This window comes from Heterocephalus glaber, unplaced genomic scaffold (genome assembly GCF_053883595.1).
Source record: "Heterocephalus glaber isolate CG9 unplaced genomic scaffold, H.glaber_assembly_v1.0 deba00001457, whole genome shotgun sequence".
NCBI lineage: Eukaryota > Metazoa > Chordata > Mammalia > Rodentia > Bathyergidae > Heterocephalus > Heterocephalus glaber.
In genome coordinates, this window is record NW_028258305.1 from 38,494,611 (window position 1) to 38,517,384 (window position 22,774).

The 22,774-nt window shown below is 43.6% G+C and overlaps 1 protein-coding gene across 1 annotated transcript in view; it reads left to right on the top strand.

The window, feature by feature from the left end:
• Positions 1–22,774, top strand: part of Alk (ALK receptor tyrosine kinase) — a 703,900-nt gene that overhangs the window by 377,918 nt on the left and 303,208 nt on the right. The window contains exon 4 of the mRNA XM_004839247.4: positions 6,558–6,759. Within this exon, the coding sequence (XP_004839304.1) occupies positions 6,558–6,759 (202 nt within the window). The remainder of the gene's footprint in view (positions 1–6,557; positions 6,760–22,774) is intronic.

Genomic DNA, 22,774 nt, shown 5'->3' on the forward strand with positions numbered 1-22,774 from the left:
GTGCCTGTTTAGTTTTGCTGATCCCAGGGATCCTCAAATGCATTTGATCTCAGAGCTTTCTCGTAACACCCAGTTAACACCTCATGGGACTGGCATTCCGTGGGAGACACTCTGGGGCCTGGCACCAATTATTGCCCGATGCTGTGTCTAGGGTGTGTGTCAGTATGCCATGCTGGGGATGACGCCCCACTTCTGTCCACATTCCAACCCAGTAAGCCTCTGCTGTTTGTTAGTTCCCATCTAATGTGAATGACATCGTGATCAACTGAATGAGCAATAGCATATAATAATGATTTAATAGTTTGTTGCACTAAGGACAATTAGCCAGTGATGCCAGAATCATGTTTGATTGCTTGAGATGGAAATTCATCCATAAATGCATTTGTTTATTCATGTTCCCACTCAAAGAATATGATTAAGAGGCTTCTGGTTCAGAAAGGTAGATTGAGCACACATTTGTCTCGTTCTCTCCTGAGATCCTACTAAAGTTATATTAAAGAATTCTGGGGAGGAATAAATTCTGAACAGCAAACAGAACATGAAAGAAGGCATGAATGATTGCTTGAGCACAAAAGATGACAGAATAGAAGCTGTTAATGGAGGATATAAAGTATACATAGCCTGAAAGTGCAGAGGGAGTGCAGAGCAGAAGAGGGAGGCCACTGTTGCGAGCTCAGGTAAGGGATCACCTGGAAGGAAGGATGTGGGTTAAAAAGATTTAAAAACTTCTCTGGGGTTGACCCAGATGGCCTCCAACCCCTTTTGGTGTCACTGTTTTCCAGAGCAAAAGGTAGCAGAATGCTTAACCATAGACGGAATAAAGAAGGAGCTCTTCTCTAACAATGCAAACACAATGAAACAGTTAGGGCTCCCATGTGTGTTCATGCTCAGAGTGACATATCCTTCATTATGAAGCAGGCAACTGCAAGGTAGCCCGCCCCAACACTGGCCACAGGCAGATTCGGCCATAAAGAACAAGAACGTGTTCACTCAGTTCCTGTCAGCCTTCCTGTTTAACTATAAGGGGTTGATCCAGAATCACCCAGCATATGAATAACACAGCACCATGAGAAAGCAAGATGAATGTAAATAACAAAAATAAATCAGATAACAGAAGTTAACTTGAAAAATACATCTCTTCAGAAAGACTGGAGACTGAGAATATGAGGGAAATAAATTATCAGAGAAATAATAGAATTGAGGTCTGCCAGGGATGAAAGAGATGTGTTTTCTGATTAAGAGAGCCCATTAGATAACATCAATGAGTTCTTATATAGATCCATACTTAGATACATTGTATGGATATTTCAGAACTTCAGAGTTAAAGAAAAATTCTGATAGCTTCCAAACAGAAAAAAGATCCACTGCAAAGAAATCACAACTAAAACCAGCATCAGACTTTTCCTCAGTAACACTGATACTAGAAAACACTGAAGCTAGGCCTTCACACTTCTGAGGCAAGTTTTACAAAATAGAAATCATAGCCAGAAAAGCTACTAATGAAATGTGAAGGTGAAATAAAATTATGTCAGTTATCCAAGGATTCACAAAGAAATTTCCCTCTGAGGAACTTTCCCAAGGATGGTGGGATTAACATGAGTCTCAGTGAAAAGAAATTCAGAATAATAGCTATGCTAGGGGCCTAGAAAGTAATTAGTACAAATTAGAAGAAGAAATCAGAATCTTCAAGAAGAATAATTTTCAAGGAGTATATAGAACTGTTAGTGATATGGTAAAGAAGGCAGACACAAAATAAATGAAAGGAAAAAGCAATTAAAAATTCCAGGCGTGAGGTACTGCATAAAAAAGTCCTGATTCAAATATAAGGGAAATTAAAATGTGCCACAATTTTGACAAGTAGGAAGGGAGAGAGAGAGACACACACACACACAGAGAGAGAGAGAGAGAGAGAGAGAGAGAGAGAGAGAGATGTTGATCCCACTGATGCTGGAAACCTTCTCCTTGGAGTGGGACATATTATTAGACCCATAGAGAAGATTAGAAATATAACCCTATACACTGCAGTGAAAAAATATATAGTCATCGGTATAAAAGGTCTGTTTATTGATTTTCAATGTTTAGCATCAACCTGTAAAGAGAACACAAAAGCCTTAATCATTCTTTTACACCCTTGACAAAGTTAAAAGAAAGTACAGCTGACTTGGGGGATCGGATGTGGCAGAGGACAAGTATGAGGAAGGGCAAGACAACTAATAGCCCATCTTACTGTGAGGGCTCAAGTAATACTGTCTGAAGCTTACAGAACAAGCAAGAAATGTATCATGTAAGTTTGAAAAGGTAAGCAGTAAAAAAGTAAAAGGTGATTTAAAATTCAAGAAGGGTTTAAAATCAGAATTACAGGGGAAATATTATTTTCTTGTTGTACTTTCAGTAAAAAAATTCTACAATTGTACCCACAAATAACTGTGATCATAATATTTAGAATTATGAAGGTTATTACCTAAAAAATTAGAAGTCCTTAAAATATTCTTTTCAGGGTGTAGGATTTAGTTGGAAGGGACAGGGTTTGGAAACAGTTTTCTAAGAATTGATATTATAAGCTGTTCTGCACTATTTGGTGTCGTGCCATGTATTTGCATTACTTTGGTTTTTAAAATCACTGAGTACCTGGAATGTGGTAAATATAGTTAGAAGAATTAGAAGTGGAACCACATACCTTGTAGCAGAAGGGTCTGCAGAAGCAAATGATGCCAGGACTGGAGCCCTTCCTGGGGATGTGTTTGTGTCAACATGTGAGAGAGGAAGGCAGGGCAGGGAATCACAGTTTGCAATTCAGCAGGTAAAGTTCATGGTATATTTGGCCAATTGATTGAAACTGTTGAATCATAGCCCTCAGAGAGGTGAATTAGGAGAAGAAGTGTTTAGGACTTGGGGGCTTGGGGACTTAACTCTGCTTCTTTAGATTAATAATATTCCAGTCAGCCAGATAGAATTACTGACAGTGTGGAGCTCTAAGAATCCTTAGAGAGACTCTATCCAGCCTTTCATTTTATAAACAAAGGAAGCTTGGTAGTGGCAGAGGTAGGGCTGGAATTCAGCCATTCTAACTCCAAGTTTCATGTTAGATCAGAGGAATTCCAGGCTAAGACACTCCTCCAAGCAGGCACTGATAATTTATCGCATATCTATTGGGGGCACTGTCTTGACCACTTGGTTCATGTCTTTTAACTTTTAATGAAGCCATCCATATGAGGTATGCTATTCCCATGTTAAATTTGAGCAAATTAAGAGAATTTAAATAATTTGTTAATTTGTTTAAGGCCTAAAGCTGGGCAGAGGCAGAGTCTGGATATAAAAGAATATCTCTAGGTTCTTAATCCTTAGTTTCTGGCTCACAGTTTGCACCCTACTATTTGAGGTGAGAGCAGAACATCTCTATATTGGTGACCAGAGTAAGAATCATAACCATTTCATACTTAATCATTGAACACATCAACACAGCCCCAAAGAGAGGGAAACATGATCCTCCCACTGGCACTGTGTGAGCAGGGCTATTTGATCTGCTTCTTCATTCCCCCGTGACCACACTGGGCGAAGGCCTGTGTGCCACTAGTCCACCCTTCTTAATTAGAAGGAACCCCAGGAGACTCTGCACAGCTCTAAGCCATTCGGAACAAAATAAACAGGAACCAGAAAAGAGGGAGAGGAGGGAGAAATCCTCACTGACTTTAAAAGATTTATACTGACAATATCCTAAGGAGCTTATGAAATGTATTTTTTTTCCTTTTTTTGTGGAGAAAAACTGCTGATGAAAAGATAGCTTTCAACTATAGAGTTTCATTGAGAGTGAAAATACTTTAAGCTCAGTCTCTTATTGATAGTCCGGTTGCCCAAAATAAAATTCATATAAACATCATCTCACATATTAGAACTGGAAATATAATCCGTCTTCCAGTCAGCTTTGAAAACATGCCATCATTGAGGTACTGCATTAGTGAGTTACAGGGACAGAATTTACATGTGTTCCTACCCCTAGGAAAGAGGACCAGAGGTGCAGGAAGAACTCTCAGACCTGACACCCCAACACCTTGAGCTTGGTTTTTGAGGTTCCAGTGTGTACTGTGACCACACACGTGCATAGGAGAAATGGGACAGTGTCTTCATTATCCCCATGTTCTTTCAGTAGCTAGAAAAATCACACCTTTCATCCCAACTTTCTACCAACTTGGAAACATCAGTAGAAGCTCTCAGGTAAAGGCATGGTTATTGTTCCCTTATTTGTAAATTCATCCTAACTTCGGACTATACTCTCAAAAAGTCTGGGACAAGATCGTATCACCAGAGATACTTCCAGGACTGTTACCTGCTCTGGATAGATACATACTAATGTAGAAATGGAAACCCCAATCATTCCCGAAGAATGTTTTCTAACATAACACCTGTGTTTACAATAGAAACGTATAGAAGAAATCAGATTTGTATTTAGTCACATCCTTGTCCAAATGTGGTGGTGTAGGATGAGGTTGGGTCTCCCCTTCCCTCCTCATCAGTCCTCTGGAAGTCCCATTCTGATGGTGTCACGCACCTGCTCAAAATGTTGAGCTCCCTATTATCCACAAAATAAAGTAAGATATCATCACCTAGGAATTATATGTTCTTTGTGTTCTGGTCCCACCATCTGCCATCCTAGCCTTTCTAATTTCCAAATGTCTCTACATATCCCACTCTGCAACCCAATATTTTCTACTTCTATGTCTTTATCCCTCTTCCCATCAACTTGTGTGTGTGTGTCTCCCAATATCTTTATCTCCCTTTCCAAGACCTAGCTTGAGGGTCTATCTTTGAGTCTTCCCACCTGGACTTAAAGTCACCATCCTGGAGTTTCCCAAAGGACTTTATGTGTCTTATGACTTTATAACCTGTACTTATGAGTATAGTTCTTACTGTGATCTTTTCAACTCTACCAGACTGGAGTTCCTTGAAGGCCAGAGATGTATGTAGTTCATGTCTGTGTCCCCAGGACAGACTGACATCCAAGTAAAAGAATTTGAGAGAAGAAAGGAATAAGGAAGGAAGGAAGTAAATAGTTGGATTTGGTCAAATATCTATCTGTTCCTGTTTCTCCTTAGCTGCCTGAGTCACTGAACTATAAATTGTGGGCACCAGGCACCCTGATCATATTTTAGGCTAAAAGACTCTACTAATGAAGATGATCCAAGGAAAAAAGCATGGCTTACAATTCCAGAACCTGGCATTTGGCCTTAACTTTCAAACTATGACTTGATAAATCACTGCCACGTCTATGTCTCCAGTCTGCTTCTCTGGAAAAGCAAGGGATTAAATTTGATGTTCTTTCCAATTCTGGGTCTATGGTTCTAACTCCATACCTTTTTCTCTGTTCCCACGGCAAGTACATTTCCCCCCACTATAAGTTGGGGATAAAATAGAGATAATTTACTGAGAGTTACAGAGCATTTTCAAATGCCCATATGCCATGTTAAAACTCCAGCAAGTACAGAGGGTTCCTAGTACTAACCCCTATTGTCCTCATCCAGCTTAGAAACAGTCTTGTGCTCACCTCATCCTGATTTTAACCAGAAGTCACTTTCACCGACTTTCAGAATATTACATGTCTCTTCTTCATGGAAAGGTGCTTTTCTGGTAGGAATCCCTAACTTTAACCTGCATCATTCTTTATCACGGACTGCTAAGGCATTTGCATCTCTGGTAAAGTGGGTTATCTGAAGATGGAATGGTGGATGTTTAAGTGTGGGGAATGGGAGGGTGATTAAGAAGGCTAAGCACTCATTAGCTGGTTCTCACTGGGGAAGTTGAGGATCATGTTGCAGTAGGTTTTCATGAAAAAAGAGTAGTGTCTACTGATCCAAAACCTCAGTGAGAAGTGCAGCAAGTAAAATTAATGCATCAGAGGGATGCCTGGAACAGTAAAATGGTGATGTGCTTTTATGCTGACAGTAAACTCCATGGGTGTAGGATTCTTGGAGGTCATTTGGCTTGTGCTACTGGAATTGGGGTTGGCTTGTCCCAGAGGGAAACTTGGCTACAAGCATGGCACCAGGAGGGATTTGTAGGGCTTTCTTTGTGGAGACCAGTTGCAAATTCACATGACTCATGAACCCAAGAACTGAAATGGATCTTGAGAGATTATTGAATTCAGCCAACCCTTTTCATCCCACTTTATAAACAAGGAAACTGAAATCTAAGCAAGTTAACGCTGTGCCTAAGATCACTTAGCTAATAAGCAAAGGAACGGGAGTCCTTTGAAATAGATGTTTTTATTCTTGTTTTACAGATGAAAAACTTGAGGCTCAAGGCCAGGGCTCATAAGTAGGGAAGCTAAAGTGAGACCATTGACCTGACTGGTTAGGACATCCCTGACCTGCTATCTGTCTGCATCAGGCATACTGCTTACAATGGAAAGCTAAGAGAGGAGGACGGGGGTGCTGGTTGTGTGGGGAGAAGTGAGAAAGGCCTCCAGCATCTCCTACTTTGATGCTATCGGTCCTGCCACAGGACTGCCGGTGGTCATCTTGCCTCAATACATCTGCAGCTTCACTTTTCCTGTTTCTTTCCAGGCTCTTTCCTCCTCCTCAACACCTCAGCAGACTCCAAACACACCATTCTCAGCCCATGGATGAGGAGCAGCAGTGAGCACTGTACGCTGGCTGTCTCTGTGCACAGGCACCTGCAGCCGTCTGGGAGGTACATCGCCCAGCTGCTGCCCCACAATGAGGCCTCGAGAGAGATTCTCCTGGTACCCACACCAGGGAAGCACGGGTAAGTCTTTCTTTGTGTCCAAAATTGATTTCATAAAAGTGATTTGGCTTCTGCCTGCAAATTTCTCAACTCTGTGACATCTATTTAAAACTCACAGTTGTCAAGCTGGGTGGGTCCAGTTTGAACCATTACTACTAATATTCCCTGGGTAGTATCTCAAGCATTGATCTGTGGGTCTCCCTTACCACCTTGGCTAGTGGTCCTTCCCTAGGCCAGAGGACCAGCTGTCAGAGTGCCATTTAATGTGTGGGTGTTAAAAATATTCATTTCCCAAAGTCCAGATGGAGCCAAGAAGAAAACGGCTAAAAAGAATGTTGAGAGGCTGAAATTAAAATAATTTAATATGCTGGAAACTGGGTTTTACCAGTGGAACTTGGGCAGGAAGGAAAAAGAAAAAATATTGTGGCCACCTTAGCAGATCTTATGAGAATGTGGAACCTCAGAACACACCAGTATCATCTTAGTGGAGATTGGAACAGAGCTTTGTCCTTGAACCCCTAGAGCGTCCACAATCTTGAAGTCACACCAGCCTCTGACAGCCAAATCCTCTGAGCTTTGTAAGGATCTCACTTACTCAGCAATCTGTCAGGCTTCTAAAGAGGAGCGACATTGGAAAGCAAACTCGAGTCTCTTTGCCCATCTTTTTTCTCCACTAATTTCGTAATTATAAGTACTGTCCTAAGTTCCCAGTTGTGAGAGCCCACAGATCTCATCGCTTTATAATCAGCAAGGGTGAGGGATCTTTTTGGTGGCATATTTTCAAGAAAAAGTTAGCTGACTTGCAGCTATGCTCAGATTTGGCTTCTTTATAACAAAATACCTGTTCAGAGGTTCCCATCTAAACAGTGACCCATCTTTCATCCTTCTGGTATACACTGGAGAGTCCTGCCTATTGCTTTTCCAGTAAGATTGTATGACCTCCTCAGTGATTTCTTGGAAGTCTCCTCCCCACTGTTCCCTACTGACCTTTCTGTATTTCTTGTCTCTGAAATGTCTCTTGGGGCTAGACAGGAGGGTTCCAGCCACCAGTGCCTCTTGTTCTAGTCCCCAGAAATCAGGACTATCAGGTGTCTGGGTATCCACTGTTTTGGAAGAGCTGTCTTCTGATGTCCAGCCTTCATCTGCATGACCTCCCCTATCCAGTAACAATCTCAAATGGTAGGGCCTCCCACCCATGGGCAGGGCCGGTGTTGGCCTTGGCTGTGGTGCCATCCTATAGGCATTAGCCTAGCCTCATGAGTGATGCACTCAACCTTCCCTCCCCACCCAGTCTGGACTGATCGGGGAGGCTGATCCCCTGTGGGGCTGAGTGGGTGCAGTGAGGAATCACTGATGTCCTGGCAGGGAGCAGAGTTAAAGATGACTTTGAAAGGCAGGCTGAGAATATCCATGAGTGCAAGAGAAAAGGTGCCAGAAGGATTTTGGTACATCCTGCATAGCAGTGCTCATTTCCCTGGGAGTAGGCAGGAATACAGTGACAGTCATAGGGGCTTGCGCAAGGTTTTCTCCTCTTCATCTTCCTGTGCTCATGACTACCAAATGAATTCCCAGGTAGCAGATGAGAAAACTGAAGCAGAGAGAGGAAATAGAAAGTGTTATAGTCTAAACTGGACCCTAGAACCCAAAGCTTCTCAGCAGGTGTATGGGGCTTGGATGGGAAAGCAAAAAGTTAAGGTAAAAGAATCTTGCAAGAGAAAGATGATTCAGGTTGTTTGATCCCTCGAGCAGATGAGCCCAGGGCATGCAATGCTAGCACCTTCACAGTCAGTCTTCCCTCTACAGGTGGTGAAAACAGGACCATCGCCTCGTAATGTGAGCAAGCCAGAAGTTCCCTTAGACTAGAGGCTGCCGTGGCCACCACTATCGAGGTCCACCAGTGCATGCTCTTGCCAGTCCAATTGCTCCATCATCAGGGAGTGTGGGCTGCCCTCTGGAGGGTGTAAGTTGAAGCAGGAGAGAGGGATCAAGATTATGCAGGGTAAATCCCATGAGGTACAGTTTTGCCTGGGGCTGCTCCTGCGTCTACAGGGGCTTTGTCTTAGGCTCCATGAATCTCAAGTACAGAGATGTTTTCCCCGAGCCCTTGCAGAGACATCTTGAAGTATAATGATGAGTAGGAATGATTCCAAATTTAAATTAAAGATGCCTGGCCCAGACTCCCCACTTCCAACAAGATCAATGTGGCAGGGTGGAAGGTGAAAGCCGAAGGGGCAATCAATAGCCCGCTCTACTGCACTGAGGAACTCTGCTCCCCTGGGCATCTTGGTAAGCTGCAAGACACAAGGCACTTACCCAGGAAATCAGGGAGCTCTAGAGATTTGCATAAAGTTAGATCAGTGTTATTGACATTTTGGTAGAACAATTCTTTTTAGGGGGAGGAGGGGTGTTCTGTATATTTTCTCCCAATACCCCAGATATCTATGCAAATAGATTCCAGTAGCACCTCCCTAAATTGTGACAGTCAGAAACCTCTCCTCCAGATACTCTAAAGTGTCCCCCATGTATGGAGGGGCACCATCCCCCTCCCTACTGAGAATCACTGATAGAATAGTTTAAATCTGAGACCAACTGTAGGACTTACCTGGTTCAACCTTTGCAATTTACAGGTGTGAGAATTGAGGTCCAGGAGAAGTTGTTCCCGGTCACATCATGAGTTTCATTTTTGGCAGACAAATGTCTCGAGTCCTACACTTGGGTGTATATGACAATCACTGAACTGGGCCTGGATTACAAAGATGTAAGGCCCAGTCCCTTTCTTTGAGTAACAACAACTATTGCTAACATCTAGTTAGCACTATCTGGATACACCACCCAGGCACTCCATGGACTTTGCATCCATTGTGTTATTTAACACAACACAATGAATTAAATTATTATTATTAGTGTCCATTCTACAAATGAGGAAACTTAGTGAGGCTAGATAACCTATCCAAGGTTACAGGCTAGACAGGTTGAGGTGTTCTGAACCTAGCCAACCAGATTTCAGATCATTTTTATCCACTGCTGTCAGAGCTAAGCCATGGTAGTGCAGCAGAAAATATCACAGCACGAGGCTGTGAATGACAAGCCTTGAATTTGAATTCTTGCTTACCAGTTCATTAGTCAATGAACTCAATTTATTGAGTACTTTCTATTTGTTAGGACCATAGAGGTGCAAAGAATACAAAAGGTCAGATCCTCTACCAAGAATGCTCAATGAATGAGCTCTGTGGCTTCAAGTGCACCCCATTCCTTCTGAAATCTCAGTTTCTCCATCTGTAAAGTGAGAACGATGATGCTAGCCCTGCCCACATGCTATTGTGAGGTCAGTGTAATGAAGGGTAGAATGGTTTTGCACAGTCTGAGTAATGCAAATGTAAGGCACATTATCTAATATCCTAACCTGCTTTGCTCTGCTCAGTCTGGGATCAAAAGAGATTGAAATAAGTCTGCTTATGGGGGTCACAGCCCATCTCAAGAGTCCAGAGGTTCACCTCACTGAAAGCTCATTCCCTTTAATGTCGGTGATGACCTCAGTAGTGTGATGCTTACAGCGGCAAGGGGAACGCAGTGATATCCTGCAATGTTGACTGTGATGTTGACTGTGATGTTGACTGTGATGATTACAAACGGGGCTGACTTCCTCTCATAATAGGAGATGAGGGTTTAGGGACTAGTAGATGGAAAATAACATTCAGTGTTGCCACAGGGGAGAAAGTTGTAATAATAAAGTCCGCTGGGGAGAGCCTGACTCAGCGGAGTGGGTTGAGGAATGACAAGTCAGACGCCACCAAGTCCCCGGAAATCCTTGAGTCATGAGTGCAGTGGCAGCTCCGGGAGCAGAAGCCTGCCTGGAAGCACTCAGAGCAGGGCAAAGACAGTTGGGGATGCACAGCAGCTGTTCCTTTCCTAGTCTCTTGGAAAGCAACAGAGTGTGTGAGGTCTAATGAATCACAGAGCATGAGCAGTCATGTCTGCCAAGGCAGTCTGGCTTTAGTAGGGGTCTCCCAGGGGACAGCCAGATGAGTGCCCAGTCTGCTCATCTGCCTGGCCAGAATGACCACAAAAGAAAGGAAACAGAGAAACCAGGGCTGCCAAGCAGCCCAGGCCAGCTGGCCACAGAATCAAACAGGCACCGGACATCTTAGCTAGAAATGAGTGACCACGGAGTTTCCATAAATTGAATGACTATGATAATACCTACTTAATATGGCGAGGTGTGAATGGGATGAGGGAAGTGGCTTGCAGTGTGGCTGACCAGAGCAGCCATTTACAAAATGTTAGGTCCTTTGCAGTTTATATGTTGTTTGCACAACCATGGGCTGAGTGCTTCTCATGTAATAGGTGTCAAAGATGACACAGCTAAAGACAATGAGGTCACAGCTTTCAAGGAATGTCCAGTCCGTTAAGGAAGCCACAAGTAAAATAGCAACAGCATGTGCTTATGGAGCTGCTTTTAAACTGAGGCCCAGAGAGATTAGGATGCTGAGCTAAGCTCGGTGGCCAGGAGAGACAGCACGGGCAGGGTGGCCAGCTCCTGCTTCTGCCTAGTGAGCAGCCTGCTGTACCCCACTGCTGTTGAGGTGTCTCAGAAAGATCAACCTGGCAACAACCGGCAGTGCTGTGCTGGCCACAGGAGCACAAGCATAAGGCCTGGTGGTTTTCAGGCCATGGGAGTGATGCTCCAGAGCTGCTTCCCACACATCCAGCTCAAATATTCCTGCCGCTCCAAGCACACAGCTCTGTCCTGCAGCCGTGAGTACGTGGGGTCTTTATTAAGTGTGACCAGAACTATACAGTGTGGAGAGAAGACTTGGGTCTTGAGGGGAAGGGAGTTCGGATCACTTGAATTACTAATACTTGGAAAGATGCTTTAAATCAAAAGGATTCGGTGATGCTCCAGCTCATGCCAGGGAAAGCTATCAGGCACGTTTCACGGTGTGAAGCCCCACCTCAGAGAGAGCCAAGGTCCTCCTAAGTGCACAGCCCACCTCGCTTCAGGACCTCAGCACTAGACCCAGAAGATGCTAGCATGGGTTTCTGTAAACCTGAGGCCTACAGGTGTGACGTGACAAAGGTCCAACTGCACGCCATGACCAAGCCAGGGCGTGTCTACCCTGGCACTGCGGAACCCTGCCATTCTCTCTCCTGTCCATCTCCTGGTGGAATAGCTACCACAGGAAACCCTCAGACTCACTGTCCCTGGATGAAAATTTCCAGCCATCTGACCCAGTGAGGAAAAACCCAGGCCTGGGCTGGGCTGAGTACCTGCACAGCTGTCACTACTGATTTATTTATGCAGTACTGGGGATGGAGCCCAGGGCCTTCACTCTGAACTGACTCCCCAGATATTTTTTTATTATTATTTCTAGACAGGGGCTTGGTAAGTCACAAAGTTGCCCAGGCTGGACTCCAGCTTGCAGTCCTCCTGCCTCAGCTTCTCGAGTGCTAGGGTTACAGGTGTGTGCTACCACTCTTAGTTAAGCCTGTAAATTGGGACCCAAGATCCCAGCCATCTCTAACGCATGTTAACCACATATTCTATCTTCCTCAAATAAACTCATCAACCTGCTATATTAATATTCACTAACAAAATACAGTTACAAATAAGAACACCAATCATTAAAGAAAGAACAGTGACAATGCTAATAGGAGTTGTGCCAAAGGGTGCCCTAAAGAGAGGTTGCTCCATGGTGTCAGGAGGTAAGGTTTCGGTCCTGACTCCACCTCTGATTAGCAGCATTCTTAGGAACAGCCTCAGCCCTTTGGTGTCTCATCTTCTCGAGCAGAGACTGTGGCTACACTCTGCTCTCCTCTGTCCCTGCAATGCCAGTGACTCTTTGTCAAGATGGTACCTACCACTGGGGCAGCAGCGAGCTATTCTCTTCACTTCTCTGCCTTTGGGACCCTCTGGTTTGTAAACAGGGCAGTTACTGGGCTGGGAATACAGCTCAGTAGTAGAGTGTTCAGCTGGCATGCACAAGGCCTTTAAAGAAGAGGGCAGCAACTACCTATTGACTCATAGCGACCTTCCACCCTAATGTATAGAACTCTGGCTTTTTCTGTCTTATCGATAGCCAGGCTGAGTGAGGTAGGGTCTCATGGGAGGACACAGTGCAAAGGTGCCACAGGCATTTGCCTCTGAAGCGATACATGATTGCTTTGCCAAGCTATGCTGAGCTAACTTCAGACCTCTCAGGGCAGTGTGGTAAGTTGGGCTACACTGGGAAATTAGAGCCCATGGCACCCAGCATCCCCCCGAAGTTCTCCTCCAGTCCTGCCTGCATGATAAGCAGGACCAGGAATAAAAGAGGTGATCCTTTATTGAAATTGATGCCCTCGAGTGGCAGTGTCGCAATGATTTAATTTCAGGCCCAGCTTTTTCTCACTTTCAAAGTCATTCATAGTGTCAGCTTCTCTCTTTTTCTCCTTGGTCTGAATAACACACTAATAAATATACAATAAGGGCTTTAATGTCTGGGTGATTTACACTAAAAAGAAAAAGCCATTCAAAGGCTTTAAAGATAATTTTTTTAAGCCTTAAAACTCACACCCAGGCTTGTCAGGGGTATCTTTTCCAGGTACCCTGGCACACAAATAATTGTGCAGCTCAGAGTTCTGTGAGCACAGGTTCCCATGAGAGTCAGGGTCCCTGTGTCTTTGGAGGCAGTACCCCCACATGATGTGAGCTTGGGCAAGTCACTGAATCTCTGTGAGCCTTGGCTTCCTTCTCTGTAAAATGGTAATCATTGTGCCGCTTGATGGGCACATTATGAGGATTAAATTAGTTACCATGTCCAGCAGGTGCTAAAGGGTTCCTCCCACCTCCTGACTGTCCATCTATGGGGCCCAGGGTCATCCTTCTTCCAGGCCCAGGATTGTGGAAGAGTAGACATGAGGAGAGCTAAGGTCAGGGATTTCATGTCCTTCCTCCTTGGAGTGACCACTTGTATTCACTAACCTGGACCCCAAAGCACCAACCCCATTGACTGTGCCTGGATTTACCCTATCTCTCCCCATTCTGAGTGACAATATTAAAGTAACTTCTGAGATGCTGGTCCTCTGTTAAGGGACTGAAACTTCAGCCATTATCATGGATGCTGTCAAGCTTTGGTGGTACAGATTAGAGCCACACGTTTTTAAAAATTCACACGGCTGACTCCCATCCTGAGCCATTCTGATTTCATTCATCTTGGCATGGGGCATGAGCATATGTATTTTTAGAAAGCTCCATGGGGATTCTAGAATGCATCAAAAATTAAGAATCGTGGCTAAATTCAGTTTGAGTTGGTTGATCACATAAGCTGATAGCTTTATATAACCGTTTACCAAGCGCTAAAGATAAAAGTGAAAAGAAATCTTGAGATGTGGGATGAGCTGATGTGCAGGATGGATATTTGCCCCACTCAGGGAAAACAGGCTCTCTGACCTTGACCTAATCCTGCCTGTGCGTCCCCCAAGCTGGGGCAGCTGGGAAATATCCAAGGCTCTATGTGATTGGTCTTTATTCATGGATATACTCACAATACCTCTGTAGTTCTAACTCCAGAAGGACTTTCAAAACCACAGGAGACTAAGGGAGAATAGAGCAGAGACTGAAGAGAAGTCAGACCTTTTAGAGTCAGAGGAAGTCTCCATCCATCCATCCATCCATCCACCCACCCACCCATCCATCCACCTGTCCATCTGCTTCATTCTTCAAAATGTCACATGTTGACGCTCATCTATGTCTCAGCTGAACAGCAAAGCCACAGCCCTCATTTTTGTTCTCAGGAGACAGGTACTATACTGTTAATATTCTTGGCAAATACTTGTGGAGTACATATTCAGTTTACCATGTGTCAACACCCATCGGTGCATTTCATCTTCACTGGAATCTGTCTTACACATTATTCTCCTCATTTTACAGATGAATAAACAGAATCTCAGAGAAGTTCAGTAATTTGTCTATAGTCCTGAGCAACACAAGAGAACATGGATCTTCTGAGGTCATTTTCTTTTCTCATGTTGTAGTTTCCCCAAGAGGGCCTTACCGTTAAACCCTGGCATCATGCCTAGTCCTGAGGAAACTGAGAGTCGCTCTCATCATCCATCAGCAAAAGCTCTTCTCGAGAAGACCCATCTGACATGTGGCCATTTAATTCTAGGCCACAACCTTACGGGCTTGTACATCGTTTTATTCATCATAGTGCCTGGCACATAGTAGGTGTTCTGTATTAGGTGATTGGATCAGTTTAAAGTACTTTTAGAATGCATTTCTTCTAAAACTACCCTCTGGGTCTAAAACTTAAAACTCAACCTGAAGTCATGGAACAGTCTTCTCTATTCAATGGAAAGATGAAACACCCCTCCCTGCCTTCCACCCATACCCAGGGATAGATGTATAAGCCTCCTGGGGCTCAGGAAGTGGCTGTCAAAGTGTACCTCAACTGTGAAGGTTGCTACTAAGTACAAAGGACAATTCTTTTCCTGGCAGGTAAAACTTTTACTCACAATTGCTTTCATTGACGGGCATCAGAAAATAAATAAATGAAAAGACCATCAGCTTCTGCCAGTTTTGACCTTCAAGATTTGACACCCGAAGGCTTGTAGTGGGGCTCTTTTGAGCTGGTTGCTTTTGTTTCCTTACTCTGCCCTGGATATTTGATGAGTTGAACACCAGGGGGATGAGAAAATTGTGAATACCTGTAGCCCCTTGCTTTGTCAGCATGCTATCTTGGCAAATCCCATAATGATACATATATGTTGTATACAAAGAGAATTCAAATGGCCAGAGGTAATAGCTTCTCATCTCAGAAGTGTTTTTTGAAGCTCACCATTTCCCAGTGTAGGGGGTATCCAAATAGAGGAAGCTAGGTATAGCCCAGTAATGTCAAGAAATCCACTTATTCATTCATGTATGCGTTTTGTCCACAAACATTTGTGAATCTTGTTCAAGGCACTGCTGGAACTGGTGGCTCTTCCTGCTTTCAAAGAGCTCACTATGAGGTTTGGAACTGGACAGCAACTGGCACTAGGATGCTCTGAGGAAAGGCTGTGATGAGTGCTGTGCCTGGGAGCGCTGGTAGCCGTCAGGCAGGGTGGCCCCAAGGGGAGAACTTGGGCTGGCTCTGAAGGAAGAGGGGTTTGCTTGGGTGACGAAAGAGGACACTCCATGGAGAGAGCACACCTCTGCAGAGGTCACACAACCCCAGAAAAGGAGTGATGAGCTGCAGTTGTGAGGTTCTTTGAGTTTGTCACTTGGAAACCTCCCTGTCCCACACTGTCCCCTATCCAGTCTCTCAGAGTTTTCTTCACGTGTGTGTGCCGGTTCGTGTGATAACAACCTTCACCCCATGCCCACAGAGGCAGTTCCTAAACCAAAAAGTCCCTTCCACTCACCCACCACCACCACCTCTGCTTGGATCAGACATCCTGCAGCAGAAGCTCAGGAGACCTCTGTTGGATCCGGGCACTTTCCTCACTTTCTCCTCTCTGGTAGCACCTTCCTCCCCAGTGAGGAGGCCAAGCGCCTATAGATGATTCAACCGTGTTTTACCACCGCACAGGGGCTTCACAATGGTTACACTTGGTTACACTTAGCTCAGATTCCAGAAAGTTTCTATCCTGTTACCTTTGCAGGAAGAGAAGCTAAAGTGGGTTGTCCCTCATGGACTGCGCTTTATTCCCTTTCTCACCACAAAGACTCTTCTGCATTCTTCAGCACAGCACAATGTCTCCTCCTCTGAAAAGCCCTTCTAGGGTTTCCCAGATATGATGGATACCACTGAGACCAGGAGGCCTTGTGATAATCACAGTCCAGTTACTGGCCTGTTTCTCCTGACAGTCTCTAGGAAATCAGTCTATTTTCCCTGTTGGCTCCTAAGTTCCCACACATGAAGGAAAGGGAAAGAATGAAGCCACAGAGTAGGAGAGAGCAAGATTTGGAGTCTTACCCTCCTGCTTTTCCTGTAATTTGCATAAAGGCAAGGAGGAGTAGGTGCTCTTTCTCTGGGGCCAGGCTTCCTTCTAAGTGCTCTCCATGCTCACCCCCACTCTGTAAGGGAGGCACTCTTTAGCTCTTTCAGTAAGAAAGCTGAAGCTCATCAAGAAATCAACCAATAACAAATGCTGGCAGGGGTGTGGGGAGAAAGGAACCCTTCTCCATTGTTGGCGGGAGTGCAGACTGGTGCAACCACTGTGGAAATCAGTATGGAGATAGCTCAAAGAACTAGGACTAGAGGTCCCATTTGACCCAGATATCCCCCTGCTGGGTATCTTCCCAAACGAATGAAAAGAATCACACCACAGTGATGTATGCTCACCCATGTTTATAGGGGCACAATTTGTAATAGCTAAAACTTGGAAGTGCCCCAAGTGCCCATCAACTGGAGACTGGATGAAGAACATGTGGGTTTTTTAAAAAATAAAATGGAGTACTATTCAGCCATAAAGAATGACATTTATAGCTAAATGGTTGCACCTTGAGGCCGTACTCTTAAGTGAAATAAATGGGACACACATCTGTAAATATGGAATAGTTTCTCTGGTGTGAGAAACTGAAAGTGAAAATAAGGATCAAAATGTTTAATTGATATTGTGTAATAGGAAGAAAAGGTCTAAATGAGAAAAGGAAAAAATGGAAACAAAGTCTTTGCAAATTGGGAAGAGTGGAAGGGGTGAGGGGAGGCCAGGGGAATGGGGAAAAAATAAGAACCAAGATACATCATGTAAAGGTACAAGATCCCAATGAGGAATGCAACTGTACTGTATACCGACAATGTACCAATAAACTAAATGGAAAAAAAAAGACAGCTGAAGCTCAGTGAGGTTAAGTACTCTGCCTGGAGTCACACAGCTAGTAAGAAGACTGGACTGACTGCTTCCAGTCAGTTTCCAACTATCAGTTGATAATTAAGAATGAATTATTTTTATTAGCCATCACTTAATCTTCATAAATACCCAAATCCATATTTTCTGTAGTATAAATATAATCCTTCCGCTTGCCCGTTCAAAATACAGAGCAAAATTCTGGGGTCTTGTCCCACAGCAGAAGCCCATTCTGGAGAGCAGACAGTCCTGGAATAAGGACCATCAAGAGTTATTCTCAGGGCCGGGGATTTAGCTCAGTGGTTCCGCCACCTGCCTCGCAAACACAAGGTCCCGAGTTTGATCCCCTGTACCAAAAAAAAAAGTTATTCTCAGCACTGCTGAAGGTCATAGACATTCACTAGCGAGCCAGATTTCAGCCCTCCTGTTTCCTGAAGTTCTATCTGAGTTCAGTACCTCTGGCCTTCAGGTGATGGGGACAGAGTCTCTTACACAGCATTTGTAATGGAAAAAGCACTTCTGGCTCAAACTCAGCTCTGCTTACCATTTTCTCCTAGCTTTAAAGTGAACCTCTATGTTTCTTATTGCCTACCCTGGTTCTCAGTTTTCCTTTTCCTTCTGTTTTGTTCATAGTACCATATGTATATGCCTAGCTAAACTTCTCGTGTTTGTAGAAATGCATCCTCTTATGGTTCGGTGAAGAGCAATAGCAGCCGTGGGATTTCAGATTTAAAAGTATTCACAAAGTCTACATGCAGATTTGGTACAATGTCTATTCTTGAGAGACTCTTACATCACTAAGCTCAATGAATGACCATTCCTGCTGCTTTCAAATCACCACTAATTTTTCCTCTGCCAGTAAGTAAGTCTTGTGATAGTTAAGAAGGAGAAGGCACAGGAAGGCCAAAACCTTTTCACTGAAATCAGGCTGGGCCCAAGCCATGCGATCCAGTGGCAGTGGCCTTGGATATTTCTTGAGACCATTCTCATAGGATCCAGGTTCCTAAGGATTCAGGCCCTTCCCGCACTCTGCATCTCAGATGCCCGCTGCCTAATGGGAGTCCAGGAAAAGAGTAGGGGCTATGCTGCTTCATCATTGGCCCCATTTCTTGACGCAAAGTGTGGTTCACTGGAAGGAGTGTGAAAGAGAAGCCACAACCAGACTCTCTTTCCACATTGTACTGTTAATCCTGTCGAGCATCCTTTGGAGTCCTTGAGACTAACTTCAGTGACTCTTCCTGGCTTTAGCAAGTCCCCAAATGGAGCAAATCAAGACTTTGATGAGAGAGTTCACACATAAATATTGCAAGCTGTGAATGTTCTGCCTCCGGCCATTCAGTGAATACCTGTCTTTCCTAGGACCAGAAGGATGGGCATTGTTATCGCATCTCTTCAGTGTGTGTTCAGAAAATGCTTACTGAATGAAAAAGCTCCTAATTTAATTGCACCAGAAACACTTTGGAAACTACAGACATGATTTTAAGAAAAAAAGTGTGGAGAAATCTTTTGGCCACTGTTCCACTTCTATCCTGCATAACAGCTCAGTTTCTTCTAGGTAGATAGAATGACCTTCCTCAGCCTGTATCATCTTCACTTGTAGCCCTGACCATTGCACAATGACAAGCAGATGTTGGGAGTAAGATCATTCTGATTTGTTGGACAGCCCTCTCCATGCTCTTTTTAGTTCTTCTAATTTTCCGGATTATTTCCTTCATATTTCCTATTCTTCCACATAAGACCTCTATTTGGTATTTTCCCCCGATTCCTCCCTTTTCTTAGTTTACTAGTCTTTACATCACCACTTAACCACATTGACTCCTGTTGAGTGTTTTATCTTTTCAGACAAGCTAGAATGAATTCCAATTGCTTTCTCTCCAACTGTTCCTTAAATATTTCCTCCATTCTTTTGTTTTTCTCTCTCAGGACTAAAATTCCTCCCTGACTGCATGAAATTCTAATCAGTATTCTATTGGATGTTTACCTGCAGACCTTGGAGTTTTCTAGTTCTTCTCTCAGTAGCGTGGTCACCTTCCCTGGGGAGTCTTCTAGTGCACACTGGGTCATCCTCTCAGTATATCCAGATTCTTTCCATGTCTGAAAAGCTCTGCTTGTCTGTCACTTTCCTTGATTAACCTTCTGCCACCTTGTCTAACTTAAGGATGGTCCCTGGGTTTTGGGCAGCTGGTGGCAGCAGGTTCATTCTATGTGAAATGTAATCCAGGAAATTCAGTGATTGGCAGTGCCAGAATTTAGATGAGAATAAAGCCCCTATACCAGCTGTCTGTGGTCCTTGGGTCCTTGAACTTCGGTAGCTGCTTCTCCAATTGCACATTCTCGCATGACTGTTTATGGGTTAAAGGCATAGTCCAACTAGCAGAACTTGAAAAATATTTCAATCACAGAATCCTGGAGCATAAAATAATCTCAAATGTCATAGAATTAAACCTCTTTACCTTCATTCCAAACCAGTGTAGGAACATCTTCCAAAGCTCAGCCAGCTTTGACTTGCTTTGCTCTGACCAGTGAGGATGCTTGCGATGTTTTTGTTTGTTTGTTTTTTGGTATTGGAGATCAAACTCAGGACCTTGTGCTTTTGAGGCAGGTGCAGTGCCACTGAGGTAAATCCCTGGCCCCATGATCCTTGCAATGTTACGAAACAGATCACCTCATTGTAGCTCAGCTTTAGCTCTTGAGTTTGATAATAGACTCTTGGCTTTATAACTGTGTTATTGAATGTCTCTAAAAAGCTACTAATATCTCTAAGTCTCCAGTGTTTCACCAATAAAATGGGAATAGTGGTGCCTGCCCTATAGAATCTTTGTGGGGATGCTGTTTTTAACAATGATGACTAATGTGTATTATATATTTACCACGTTCTTGATACTGAGACATATGATTGCATTTGATACTACAATTTCTCACAGTAGTACTGTGATAATATCGATAAAGCACCAAGAATAATTTCAGCATTTGATATATAAGTATGTTAATTCCTTCTCCTATTTCACCATTGTATCCTTTATTTGCACTCTGAATTACATAGAACAAGCCTATTTCTCACAAAAAAGCAGTTTGTCATCCTGTTGAGGATAGTTTTCATCTCTCTTAACTATTTTTTCAGGCTGATATCAGTTTCTTCTACAGCATGCTTTCCAGAGCCCTATTCTCCAGATGTGATCTTACCAACCAAGGGGCCAGGAGGCCTGTCCATCAGTGATTTGGAATCTCACCCACCAGTGGAGCATAAGCCTGGCTCACTCTTTCACCAGCAGCATCCCGGCTCTTGGACCCCACCCACCCTGAAGTGGGTACCAATAGGAATCAGAGAGGCTATTAGAGCATTTCACAAAAACCATTCCTTAGATTATTTGCATCTTTTCTTCCCAAGGGAGAATCCTCAAGTTTCTCTTGCAGACAAAGGAGGCTTTTCTTGTTTGCTATTGACATTCCCAAAATGTCTGATTCAAAAAGAAATTTAATTCTGGCCCCAGCTTTCACGTCATATAGCTTTGTTTGTCATCCCTGTAGCCTGCCAGCTTTGCCCCTTTGTTCCCCTAATTGCTAGAGACATTTTTATTCTGAGTAAATTGCATCAGGCTCACTGCAAAATGAATCAATTTGGGAAGAGTATGAGCTGCACTGTTGTCTTAAGTGTGCATTAACATTTAGATGCGTTATTTAAAATGGGTCTGGGGTTAGTGCCAGAGAGACAGCCTCATGACTATTCTGACTCACTTCCTGCTGCTGGACTCCAGAGAAGGGAGTGGGGAACCCTTTCACCCATCACCAGCCCTCTGTCAGTCTCCGTCTCTAGGGAGGGCTTGAACTAGGTGAGATTCAAGAGCTCAGATGGAGGCATTTGATTGACAAACTGAGTTTGACTTGGTGATCTCAGAGTGAAATAAAGGCAGGTGAAGGAGGAGACATAAAGAAGAAAAGATTCTCTTTCTCTCAAATCATTATCACACACACACACACACAATCCAGGTTGAAGTAGATCATACAGCTGCAGTCATTGGAGGTAAAAAAAAAGAAAGCATACACAAAGAAGCAAAAGACATCAGCCAACCTTTTAGTTTAAAAATTAAACAATGTTCTGAAACTGGTGAAAAAAAAAGCTGCAATCCTGATGACTGTGTGGTGTTCAATGAGCTAATTCTTTTATCATCAGGGGAGTCAGATAATATCTCCATTAGTAGCAGAAGGTTTAAAAATTAGCGAGAGTTGCAACACCAGGACAATTGCCTGATTTATTCATTTTTCAATCACCTGGGCTCATGGCCTAAACTGGTAATGGACTCCATCCATCAAAAAATTATTCTCTCTGGCATCCTGGTTTCTGAAGAAATCTGGACGTCCTCATAGAGAATTGGTTAAATGATTTAATGTGTTTGAAAGCTCTTAGCACAGTGCCTCAGTAAAAGCTGGGTGTCTATTGGTTCTATTTTAATTATATGCTCGAGATATCACAATCCATTAGATACACAAAAGAAATAAAATATCAGTGGTATAATGAAGATGCCGAAGCCCTGCGATGTGCACCCATCTGCAGTGTAAGAGTGGCACCTTCTCAGGGAGATTAGCCTGAACATCCCAGGCTCAAGTGTTCTTTCTGTCTGGGCCCCTGAGGCCCTTTGTAGGTAAAAGCCCCAGGCTTGTGCAAGTGCCCCAGCTACATGCCTTCATGTCCATTTCTCCCATTACTGCCTCAATTCCACCAGGTCAAACACTGTACTTTCATTTTGGTGTCTACAAATTGTAAAACAGTACCTGTCACAGGACGAGGTATTCACTAAACGTTTGTTACCTGAGCAGTACTAGAAAATTAGAACTTAAAAGTAGTGTTATGCTGATTTGTGTGTTGGCATTGATAATGAGTAAGAGCATCTTAATACCTTTGTGCCAGGCAAGCCTAAAAGAAGGCCCCTGAGCAGAAGCAGAAAACAAGGGTATTCCCTGCTAGCAAGCTTCTAACATTCAAATTACAACAGCTACCAGTTTTTAGCTCTTCTGATATATGCTGGGCATTGATGTGAATGCCTTTAACGATTTTTACTCATTTAATCTTCACAATAGTCCTGTGAGGTAACATATTATTATTCCCACTTGATAGGTTAAGAGATTGAACTTAACACAGCTAGTAACGAACAGAGATGGAATTTGAGCCCACAGGATCTTGCTCCAGAGCCCAATACCCCTGCACTATATGATACGATCTCTCCAATAG